This window comes from Strix aluco, chromosome 2 (genome assembly GCF_031877795.1).
Source record: "Strix aluco isolate bStrAlu1 chromosome 2, bStrAlu1.hap1, whole genome shotgun sequence".
NCBI classification, from domain to species: Eukaryota; Metazoa; Chordata; class Aves; order Strigiformes; family Strigidae; genus Strix; species Strix aluco.
The window spans coordinates 125,841,136-125,853,344 of NC_133932.1; the positions used below are offsets into that span (position 1 = coordinate 125,841,136).

A 12,209-nucleotide genomic window follows, 5' to 3' on the forward strand; every position below is an offset into this window, starting at 1 on the left:
GCTTTTACTCTGCAGAACTTATGCACATGTTTAACTCAAAATGGAACAAGCCAAGAGCTTAAAATCAGGCACACATGCACAAGTCTTTGCAGGCAGCAGGACTCTGCAGATGGCGTAAACTGAGTACATACATGGTGTTTTACAGGACCAGTGCCACAGGGATCCCAACAGTTCATTTCCAAACACTGCATCTAGACAGAGTTCAGGTGGTTTGAAAATTCTGGTATTGTCTCTAGTCTAAACACTAATTATCGAATACTGATACAGGATAAGCACTGCGTCTAGCCCTGTTAGGTACACTTCTGATCTCTATTAGGCATTAAAACTCTTTATAGAAAGAAAATGCAGAGGAAAAAATGAACTTCAGAAAAGATATCTGAGAGAGCTTTTGTTGGGTGCAGAAAAGGATTTTAGGCAACCTTAATTTGCTATGCTGTTTCCAAAAACAATGAAACACTTTCAAAGTTTATGCTTCTCTTGACATTTCTCAGATACTAAAGTACTGAAGGGCAAGACTGGGAGCCACAAAGGTACTTAAGTGCTTATGGTTTAAGTGAGGGTTAGTCAACCAAATACTTCAAGCATCTGGGCATACATGTCCCACCCCCTTTCACAAGAAGTTTGTGGCAGAACAGACACCAGATATCAAATTTCTCAAATTTTAAACTGCGTTACAAGTCAGCCTAACTTTCACACTTGGCTAATGGAGACTTTTCACAGTTGTAACGGGCTTTGCTAAAGGTCTGAATTTGTCACTAAAGGTGGAAATAACTTCAGTGTAGAGGAATAGGACCCAACCACATTTCTGAGGATGTCCAGTCATGTGTACTTGCCACTGTGGAAATAAATGAATGGATGTTGCTACTGAAATTTGAGTATTTGCCAATGTTCCAATGTTAAATATTAAGAGTAACTCAATCGAAATCATTCTTTTACCTGTGTTTCAAACTTGCCTGCTACCATCCTTGCCAATGGGTTTGTTTTCAACCAGGCACTTTGACAGCAAATGACTCAAAGTGTTCTTAGTTGAGCTAAAGAGTCAGCTCTGTATTGCTTGTGGCCTTAATAACTCTGATCTTCTGCTTCTTTTAAAACTCTTCATTTCAGATAATATTATCATGGAATTCAGCAAGAAATAAAAATGCTGTTTACTTATATTTTAGCATTACATTCCGACCAGATAATGGAAACCAACCTCTTTGGCTCCCCTTTGTCACTTGTTTTAATAGCACCGTGCTGTAGCACGTGGGATTCGGACATGGCACCACAAGTACCTGCACTCAAGCAAACTGTTTTCTCATGTTGGAATGGCATTTCTGCTACACTGCTTGGAAAAAAAAAAAAAACCTCTTCCATTTATTCCTCTCCAAGCATTTTGTATGGCTGCCTGTGACTGTAACATTTGGATGCATTCCACAGTGAACTGACTGGCAACAGCAGAGTCCACAGAGCGCCCGTCTGCTGAAGGCAGCTCTGCCTGAGGAAAAGATCCTTTTGGAAATGGATGGAAGGGGAAGAATGGAGGAGGGTGTTGCTGTGGATGGGTTTTGCTTACGGTGGCAAAGTCTGATTTGAGAAACTTTTCAGTAGTTCTCAAAGACAGTCGGGTCTAGGTTCAATTAGTCTCCTTTAAGATATGTAAATTACTAATTGCATTGTGTCCTTTTTAGCCAGCCACTTGGCTAAATTACACAAGGCTTCATTTTGCAAAAATATAAAGTATTCCCAGGCAAAGCAGATCACAGTTCTCAAGCAGCTGATTTACAACTGTTTTGCCAGGAGAAGCCTTGAAAACAATGTAACACCCTTAGTCTTCTTAGAAATTTTATAGGGCTACAGCATTCTGTTTCCATAACAAAATCAAATCCTTCTATACCATCATCTTTCAAGATAGGAGTTATACAATGTTCAACATTTAATAAGCAAACTTTTATTGACATTGGCATGACAACTCATGTTAAAGCTCATATATACGTATTTAAAATCTAAAGCTAAAGAGCACACAAACAAGGAAAACTGCAGTGATGCTATGATGTAAAAAAGAGGTTTATATCCCAGCTATCCTAGGCTGCAGATTATAGATTTGTCTCTATCCTAATTATACACTCCATCTCTGAGCATTAGCATGGAGCCTAGAAAACCTGACTCATCATTTCTAACAATCCCGGCGACCTGAGGCAAACACACACACGCTCGCATGCGCGCTCCAAACGTTCCCAACTTCCCCTAAAGCAAATACCTAATCCTATTCTGCCTGGCAGCAGAGCAGTCTTGTCCCTACATGTGCAAGCTGCCACCTCAGAGCGGGCGCTTTTGCAGAAAGCAGTTCGTCCTCCACACAGGCAGCCCCCCGCCCCAGACGCCTTCGGCTGGCAGCAGTGAGCACCCTCGCCAAGATTAACGGATCCGCGGCTCTGGGGACGGGATACCCCGGGAGGACGGCCTGGGCTTGGGCCTGGGCCTGGGCTTGGGCCTGGGCTTGGGCCCGGGCCTGGGCCTGGGCCGAAGCCTGGCCCCGGGGCCGGCGGCCAAGCGAGGCGGGAGGCTGAGGCTCGCACTTCATCACACCGGAGCCCCCTCGCCTTGCCCTGCTCCGCGCCCCCAAACTTGAGCCCCTCGGGGACCATCCTGGAGCAGCGCAGCCCCGAGCAGAGCCGGGGGACCGCCTGGGGAGGGCCGAAGCCCCGCGGCCCGGCCGCCCCCCGCTCCCGCTCCCCGCTTCCTCCCGGCGCCCGCCGGGCCGCGGCCCCCCGCTCCGGGGGCGGGGCCTCTCGCGCCTCGTTTGCATAGCGCCCGCTGGCCCACCCTATTGGCCGGGAGAAGGCACGCGCCGAGGCGCCGGCCCCGCCTCTCTCCCCAACGCTGCCCAGAGACGCGGCCGGCCCCGCCCCTCCGCGGCGGTGGCCACGCCTCTGACCCCGCCCCCGCTCGCAGGCTGCCTGGAGATGGGAACCGGAGAGCGCTCTGCCCATTGGTCGGCGGCGGACGGCCTCCGGGATTGGCCGGGCGCGGCGGCTGTGGGCGGGGCGGCCCGCGCGGATTGGCGGAGCGCGCAGGGGTGTGCGCAGGGGGCAGCGGCCCGGAGCGGGGTGCTGGGGCCGCGGCTGGAGGATGGGGGCGGCCGGCGGCGCGGGCTGCTGAGCGGCGCGGAGCCACCTTGCCGCCTCCCCCCTTTCCCCGCCCGGCCAGCGCCGCGCTCTCCGCCAGCATGAACCGGCTCGGCTCCGGCCCCGTGGGCAGCGCCGCCGCCGCCTCCGCCGCCGGCCAGTACCGGGTGTGCGGCAATTGCCGGAAGGTGCCGAGACAGGTACCGGGGGGGGGCCCCGGTGTGAGGCAGGGGGAGCCGAGGGGGCTGCGGGGGGCGGTGGGGTAGGGACTTGTAAGAGGGATTGGGGAGCGGCACGATGGGGCAGAGATTTGGGGGGGGGGGGGGAGAAGGGGGGCAGGGTCATGAGGACAAATGGGCCATAGGGCAGCAGTGGGGCGGGTGGATAGAGGGGTTCAGGGGGGGGCTCTGGGGCAGTAGGGTGGGGGCTGTGGGGCACCTGGCGGGGGGGTGTATGGGACCCGCAAAGAGGCGAGTGCCTGGGGGTGTGGGGTGGGGGGCAGCAGAGGGGTGCAGGGCGGGGGGGACACGGCCCCAGGTGTGCCGGGGGTGCTGAGGGTGCCAGGTCCCGCACCGTCATCGCCTCCCTCCCCCTGGGACGGTTGTCACTTGCCCCTGCCCTAGACTGCCCCCCCACAGCCTCCCGGCGAGGATCTGGGGGTCGCCTGCCCTCCCCGATAGCATGGGGGGGGATTGACTTGGGGCCCAGCAGCGCTTGGAAAGTTTATCCACACATTTCACCGGTAAAATCAATCACTGTAATCTCCGTCGAGTCTTTGTGCGGGGACATCTGAAATCAGAGCTTTAAAAACGTTGAAAAAGCCCCCCAAAAGCCCCTGCCCCCCCCCTCCCAGTCCGCTACACCCCATCCCTGCAGTTATCAGCCGCTCCTCTGCGCTCGGGGCTTCAGGAGTGTAATCGCTTTACCACCTCCCCTCGACATCTGCGGAACGGGGAGCATTAGTTGAGGTGCTTTTTGTTTGTCCAGTGCAAATGAATTAAAATTGCTGAGCTGTGCAAATGCGCAGAGTCCAAGCGCCCAAGATGAACGTGATGCCGTTTTTGCTTTTATTTTAATTCAGTCTCTCCCCATACATTTCGCACCAGGTTGGTTCTTGCAAATGCTAAGAAAGCCTCTAAGTCAATGAGCTCAAATATTTGCGCTCTTTGTCCAAAAACTGTTTTTCTTCCTCTGTGGGTCAGGCCAAGTGCCAATCAAAGTTGTTTTTCAAGCCTCTCTTCCCTGCAGTAGGACTGCTTTTTTCTTTCTTCTTTTTTTTTTTTTTTTTAAGGGTTTGGTTTTTGGAAAGGAGGTGTGTATTTAGGGGAGGGGGGAGGAGAAACGTTAAAAATCGGTCAGAGAGAGAAGCAGATCTTAAAAATCATGTTTCTCGAATATTTTAATGGAAACAAAATCTTATTAAATGTGCATGCTTGGTATGTGCAGTTATTTTTTCCATAAACTCTTGGATCATATTACAGTTGATACTTGGTGCTCAGCTCTTAGCTCAGCTTGCGAGAAATGTAATGGATCAGAGAAGCACACATCAGCAGAGTCTGATTTTTAACTATTTCGTTGCAGGATCGAATCCCTTCTTGGCTTTAACTTGCTGCTGTTACTGCTTTAAGAAAAACAAGTACTTAAAAGAGAGAAGTTCTGCGGGGTTAAAGCCTGAAACAGCTTCAGACTTGACATATGTCTAAAGACATACAAATTAACCGGTGCCAAATATGTCTGTGGAGAAAAGCAGGGAGGGAGCTTGCTTTGTTCTTCCAAATAATCAAAATGTTTTGTTGACAAATAAAGTGGTGCTTGGCAGCACTTGTAGATCTAAAATTAAATTTAAATTATTGAATTTTTTTGAAGCCATAGTCTCATCCTGCTGGGTAGGACTTTTTTTTGTATACCGCTTTAATATCAGTGGGGGGTGGAGGGGCACGGACTGGGCTAGATGGTACTTTTCTGGTAACAGGAAACTTGCTGGATTAGATTTTTGATTAGGGTTTTTTTTTTTTTTTTTAAAAGTAATTTAGGGATGCTGATGGTAAAACATAGGTACCCAGTTGGGTCTGTTGAGGAAGGCAGCTCAGCTCTGGCCTGCTTTGTCTGTGGTCATTTCAACTACTTACATTGCAAAATTGGGGAAAGAAGAAAGAAACTAAGCGACAGCCCGTGAAACCCTCTTGAAATACAGGTGTTTTGTGCTTGCAGTGGCTGTACTAGGACATTGTTGCATCTGTGTTTTAGGATGGACAATAACCATAGAAGTATAGAGCTTCTGACTACAGCTGTAATAAAAATCACTGTAAATTTTAACCTTTTGCACTTCATTGGCAAGCATGCAGATAGAAAACAGGAAAAAAAAAAAGGCTTGGTGGAAGTGAGATGCAAATTTGACCTGAGTCTCAGAGTAATAATCTTCAGATAAGTGCTGCCTCATCTGTTCTTTTGATGGTGTTGGGGTTTTTTTAATGCTCATGTGATAGTATACTGGAAAAATGATTGGCCTTAAAACATGTTGAATCTCTTCTGCCCTCCTCAGTCTTAAGTCTTTATTTGAAGCCACTTGAATGCTTGCAGTTTAGGTAGTGTTGTTGTCAAAATTATAAGGGGCAAAGCAAGCTTTCTACTCAGTGGCATATAATGAAATTTGAAATAGTCTAGCAGGTTTTGGATTCTCATGGGTGAAGGTAAGTTTCTCTTTCAAAAGGGGAACAGGAAAAGCTGGACGCAGTGCTTTAGGTTTCAGCTCATTTCAGATTAATCAAAGTTATGTTTTATTACGGAAAGTTCTATTAGAGGAGCGCTAGAAACTTGCTAAGGATCCATGGGTTAAATTTCCCTATGAGGAAGGTTTTTCATATTAAAAAGATACAATTTCCAGTTGGATTTGTTGTTATGGGACATGTTAAATAACCAGATCTACTTGCAGAACAATTGCTGCTAATCAGAAGGGCTTAGACAGTCATAGATATGACAGCTATGTTATTATTTGATTTAGAAAAAAAGATGACAACAACCAGTAATAGGTGATGCTGGTTTGGATTTTACAAGTGCTTGTTGAACAGACAACCGAGGCTAATGCTTTGACTCAGGTTAAAATAAATGGAAGAATGAACAAAACAACAGGAGTAGCTCTGTTTTGTGGGATTGATGGACAGGCTTTGTAACAAAACTGTGAAATATCAGTAGGGGAAAGTGCTTAAAATGGCATATGAGTGCTGTGGCCAAGTCCTTCCTGGAGGTGGCTGAGAGTTGCTGCCATTGCAGTTACCAGGATAGCCTCCAGCTCTCATGTTTTAAAATCCAACATGTAAGGGAGTCCCTGGGGAGGGGAGCACTGGGCTGTAAATCTGGAGGGGCTCTGGAACCTGATGGAAACCCAAGGTTCTCCTGCCTAAACAAAATCAATAGCCCAAGCAAGCAGGAAGAGAATATATAGGAAGGGCTCAGTATTCCTTTGGACAAACATCTGCTTCAGGAAGGCTTTTAGGAATAAGGAAAAAGTCTTCAGGGGATGGAAAAATCCTGATATATCAGGAAATGTAGGAACAGGGAGAGTTTGCCAACTGTTCAAGCTTAGTTGCAAATTGCAAAGCATGTGAAGTGAAAGGTTATTTTACATGTGCATACAAGTCGGTAGGATAGAAAAGAAAATTAGTATAAACGTGGTTCTGGGATTAAATATTTGTTTTATGTTAGATTTCAGCGAGGGAGATACAAGAGCAACAGCAAAATGGGTGATGGGGAAGTAGTGTGGTTTATAAGCATCTATCGCTGTTGGCAAGGTGGAAGTGAACCCGGCTTAGCTGACTCTCCTGGCTTGAGACAGTCTCTGTGCTGCAGTCCTGGATAAAAGGTAGATGAAATCCAGAATCTGTTCCTGTTTTTCATAGACCTACCCAATCAGGGTGATCCTGTGAGAGGGAAATAGCCATCAGTATGATGGATATCATTTTCAGTGCTCCTCATACCCCCATGCCAATCGCCTGCTTTAGCACAAGTCTCAATACTATACAAGTTACTAAAGCAAATTTTGACAGAAAAGTATACAGATACATGAAAAAAAAATGTATGACATGATACTGCCAAAAGCAGGTCACGCTAGAACTATGTAGTCTTCTGTAGATAAGACATCTGCTGGAGTGTCCTCTTCCGAAAGCTTTGGGTGGACTAAAACTAGACTTCATTCATTAAACATCTGAAATAACGTCAAAGGTTGAACTTCTTGCGGCACTAGCAAGTCAGCTCACATTAAACTTTGGGATTTACTAACACAAAATGTTCTAAATAACAAAAAGTTTTAAGTGGGTTTGAAAAGTATTTGGGCAAATTCATAACAGAAAAATTAAACTGGACCTGTAAATAAGAAATAGCAACAATCTGGTATAGTTTCTGTATGCCTTCCTGGATGTTACATGTCTGCTATTGCCCCCTGTGGCAGTGACAGGTTACTGGGCAATAGGAGACTTTGATCTGACACATGTCTATTTTTTGTTCCTGTTAATTATAGAGGAGTGTTAGGGAGCTGATGGGAGTGGGGATGGTGGTGGGCCATGCTGAAAGAAGTCACTGTGCTGAGAGTAGATTACCTGTGGGTTTTCAAAAGATCGCTTGAAACTAATCTGGTTTAACACTGTCCTGAATTGCGATGAGAATGTGACTGTTTCTAAAAGACATACACACAGCAGAAGTGGTAAATGTTGTTGGTCCAGGGAAAGAGTGGAACATTTCGCAGAAAGCTGGGAGACCTTGAGTGCTGGTGTAGTTAGAAGTGGGGTGAAATCCAGTGGTATGAAATGTAAGAGTTACAGCCTTGACTACTTGTTACTCATAATTTTTAATAAGAACAGCTCCTTGAAGGAGAGAGAGAAGGATGTAGGTGTGCAGGAGGACCAGCAGCTTACTGTCACCCTGCAGGGCAGTGGTGTTGGGGACGAAGGAAGCTGGGAAGGATGGACCCTAATCAAACAGGTGTAGAGGTGAGCTGGTTGGGTGCTGGGACAAACAGAGTGCTGACTTTGCAGGAGAGGATACTAAAAGACTGCTTTTTTAATACAGCAGAAACAAAGTCTGAGAGGGGATATGAATACATCTGATGGTAAGAGCCCGTGAGGAGAATTTATCTCATGAGTAATGGATGTAAAATGGTCATAAATACACTTAGGTTGGAAAATTAAAAAGTGTCTGAATTTGTGAGGCTCTGGAAGTTTGTTCTAGGTCTAGTGCTGTCAAAAAAAAAGCACTACTTTTAAGACAGAAAAATGTGTGAATGTCATTAAATGATGTAGTGCTTGCAATAGAGGTCATATAAAAAAAAAAAAATGAAGAGACACTTTCATTCACTTTATTGTTCTGTATGGGTAAGTGAAAAAAGTAGCCCAAAAGTGAACCAAAAATAGTCTAATGTCAGGTCTCATAAGCCTGTGCAAGCTAAAATATGTGTCACCATGAGTCATGAAGGTGCATGGAGATGCTGTTACCTGTTCTGTAGAAATCAAGAGGCCTTTCAAGGACGTCTTGACTATTTTGAGGTTCAATCTATTTTGAACATAGGCAAATGAAAGTTGCTATGCCTTTGCTTGAAAAACACCCTGGGTGTTCCACAGTGCAGCATCTTTGTCATTGGGTTGCATATTGTAGTTGGCTTTGGAAATCTGAACAAGCTTGACTGTCACAGAGAATCTTACTTTGTAAAATCAAATTATGTCTTCCATAGTTTGACCACTGTCAATAATAGTCTCGTCACACCGTAGTTGTCTACATTTACAGTTTCCTAGATGGCTTTAAATCTCTGATGTGCCTCTTTCTACAGGAGTCCTCAAAGTGATTTGCAAAGTCTATCACGGAAACCTAGCTCTGTTTCTTATTGGTTCTAATTTTAGCAACTTTCTGTTGCTTAAAGCATAGTGTCTGCCTTCGGTGTTTGTGTGTTCTGTGGTGAAACCAGCTCGGGTCACTCCACCACTAATCCTTCAGGCGCAGCTAGGGGGAGAAGACGGGTCTTTTGAGAGTGCAAAATGTAAAGCTGTAAACCAAGAGCAACAAACCCAACCTTTTAGGGCAGTTAAGATTGTCAGCAACAGGCTCCTCACCCTCATCATTTGTTCTTACTTTTTCTGGAAAGATTTGGTTAAAAAAAAAACAACTTACAAAACAAGATTCTTTCCTGTGAAATAAATGCCATGGAAATCCAGAGATGACTGTGGTTTCTTTCCTTCCCCATCCTCACAAGTCTTGCAGTGATTTGTATCTCTTCAGACTCTGACCCCTTGACATAATTGTTCTCCCACCCCCCTGTGTTAACTATTGGCTTTGCTGCCTGGAATCGAAGACTGCTATTGCTCTTTGCACGTCTGTGCTGGTCTTGAGGGTTTCTGGGTTCTCCCACTTTTGCCTTAAAAGCCAGGGTAAAAAATTTTCCTTTTACCTTTCTAGTCTCATGTGCTGAAAATGAGAAGGCAGAACTATTAAATTTTCATTAGACCTGTAATGAGAGTGGCATGAGTGAAATGAACCTCTGGTGAAGGACGCTGTTTTGCAAGAGAGAAAAGCTGTAAGAAGTGGCCTCATAGGAACCACGCTCATTTAGAATAGTCACTTTTATTTAAAAAAAACAAAACAAAACAGTCTTCCCTGAATTACAGGGAGTGAGTGGAGGTAGGAAAGGAAAGAAAATGGGGAGGAGGATTTTCTTCAAAAGAAACTTTGAGGTTTAGTGTTGGGAGTGGGTTAGCCAAGCATGGAGGTTGTCCTCTGTTAAGACTTACTGCTGCTGGTAGGAGTGGTGCGTTGCATTAGCCAAATCGCAGGCTGTGGTTTGGAGATGTGGACTCTGTGAGCATTTGCTTTAAATTTATGCGTATTACTTAATTAGTGCTTCAAATTTCACCTCTCTTTAAATGGTGGTGTTTTGAAATCTGAAAAAATAATATGGTTCATTAAGCATCCTTGGTTTTTCCTCTCTCCCACATTGGCGAGGGAGCTGTTAATACTTGTTTGGTTCTTTATTTGAACCTTTTTTTCTGGCTAGGGAGATTTGAGCGAGAGAAGATAGTGGTATAATTGTCCCCTGGCTTTCCATAGCTAGGGGAGCTGGTCTGGAGATTTTATTATAAGATTTCCATTTCCAGGGCTGGAGAATAAGGATCGCAAGCATAGATAGTTTGCTTGGCTAGGCTAAATATTGGCTTTTGTCTTAAGTGGGTCAGGATAGACTGGGGGTAAAAGGGGCATTTTCAGTAGAAAAGAAATTTGAATTGTCAGGAGGGAGACCTCAGTTAATGAGAAATTTCACCTCATCAGCTTTGGAAAAACCTGTATGGAAATAAATTATGCTATGTAATTTCTCTGTTCTTTGCAAGTATTCCTGTTTGTATGCAGAGGTCCTTCCCATTGTTGTCTCCGCAACCCAGCCTGGTAGTCTGTGAGCTTTGAGTAGAAGCTATAGGGAGCGTAATGCAGATGACTCAAATATCTTGTGAAATTCCATTACAGGGATATTCTCCACAAACAATTTTTTTCTGACTGTTTATCTATCAGTCAGTCCATTGAATGTGTTAGGGATAGTTCAAGAAATTTTCTGGGGTTCTCAGTATGCCACCCTGGCCAAACTAGCGTTACTGATAATAGAGGAGGCCATGATCAAGGGGTATTAATTTTAAATGTCTCTCTTAACCACTAATTTCAGATTTTTATTATAGGATGCTTCCTGCATATCAGACATTGGATAACTATCAGTTGGGGCAAAATACTCATGTAATGATAGTTAATATTACGTGTTTAGAATGCTGAGAAACTATTTTGTTCTTGGTATAGACCATATCAACCATTGATTTATTGAAATACCTTCATTCTCACATCTTATTTAAATTGAAAGTAAGATGTTTTGAAACACAGGCTTTTTTTTCTTCTAGGGCATAGTGTTTGTGGCAATCAGGGACTTAAGTTAGGGAGGGGCTGAACAGGGTGTAAGTGATGGTGCTCAAGGTAATCAACAGAAGTCAGTGCTTTTAATCTGGAAAGATGTCTTAAATCTTTCCTGAAGGTCCCTAGTTACCTGAATTAGAGTAAGATAAATAAACAGATACAACCTCCTGATTAAACACCTTTCCTTTTTTTTTTTTTTTTTTTCTTGTTAATGGCTCAGTCATATTTCTCTCAAGGCAAGCATCTTGTTTTGTTAGACTGACAATGGATTTCTGATGGATTCTGAACTCAGCACCCAACCTAGTGAACTTGGTACCAGTGTGAGGCTATCTGCAGTCCCTCAGGGGATCAGGTGTGGAAAAATAGTAATGGAGAGGAATATGTAGTATTCCTGGCTTCATGTGTTTTGAGTAGGCTGGAACTGAAGTTATAAGCCTGCATCACACGGGAAGTAAGTTCCTCATGACCTTGCTCCATTTGTGTGATCGCTGTGTGGACCACCCTTTGGGTTGTTTGAGTCTTCCAATGTACACAGATGTTAGGTTAACATGTATGAAAGCCAGGAGAAATCCCATTCTTGAGAATTACGTGGAACCATAGATGTCTATTATCTCTTCAAGCACGGAAGACATTTAGAAGAAAAATAAAAGGTGACTTTAAAATCAGGTTTTCATCCATTCAGAATGAGCAATAAACTTGTAAATACAACCACTATGTCTCAGTTGCTGCACTTTGGAATCAAAATGTGTAATTGTGTATCTGTTTTAAAGTGCATTAAATTTGAACTTAGTTTTCCCATGAAACTAGAGAGAATTATAAATCTTTTAGAGTCAATCGATACTTTAAAGGGTCAATTAAATTCTTCCTTAGAAGGGAGGAATTGTTTCAAGGATAACCTCTTAACATTTTTCACACAAAAATGAACATTAATTGTGACTTGAAGGTTACTTGGGAATGAAGAATCTGTGCTTCTGAGCAATTCCACATAACCTAAGTAGAATAGAGTTATGTTGATGATAGCGAAGAAGTACTGGCTGTCTTAGTGTAAGCCATTCTTAGAGCAGTACAGTGCTGCTTACTCAAATTAATCTTTTCTCTGTCTCTGAGCTGTTTATTACTGCATTGGATTTGGTCTGGCTGATACTAACAAAACAATTGAAAGCCAGCGTATGT

General features: G+C 44.4%; 1 protein-coding gene across 3 annotated transcripts in view; it reads left to right on the forward strand.

Annotated features, from left to right (window-relative positions):
• The first annotated feature begins 3,080 nt into the window (after positions 1 to 3,080).
• SESN3 (sestrin 3) overlaps positions 3,081 to 12,209 on the forward strand; it is a 44,290-nt gene continuing 35,161 nt past the window's right edge. For all 3 annotated transcript variants that reach the window (XR_012622126.1, XM_074816227.1, XM_074816228.1), the window contains exon 1: positions 3,081 to 3,307. Coding sequence is in view for 2 of the 3 variants with exons in the window: in XM_074816227.1 (XP_074672328.1) it covers positions 3,209 to 3,307 (99 nt within the window). In the remaining variant the exon portion in view is untranslated. The remainder of the gene's footprint in view (positions 3,308 to 12,209) is intronic.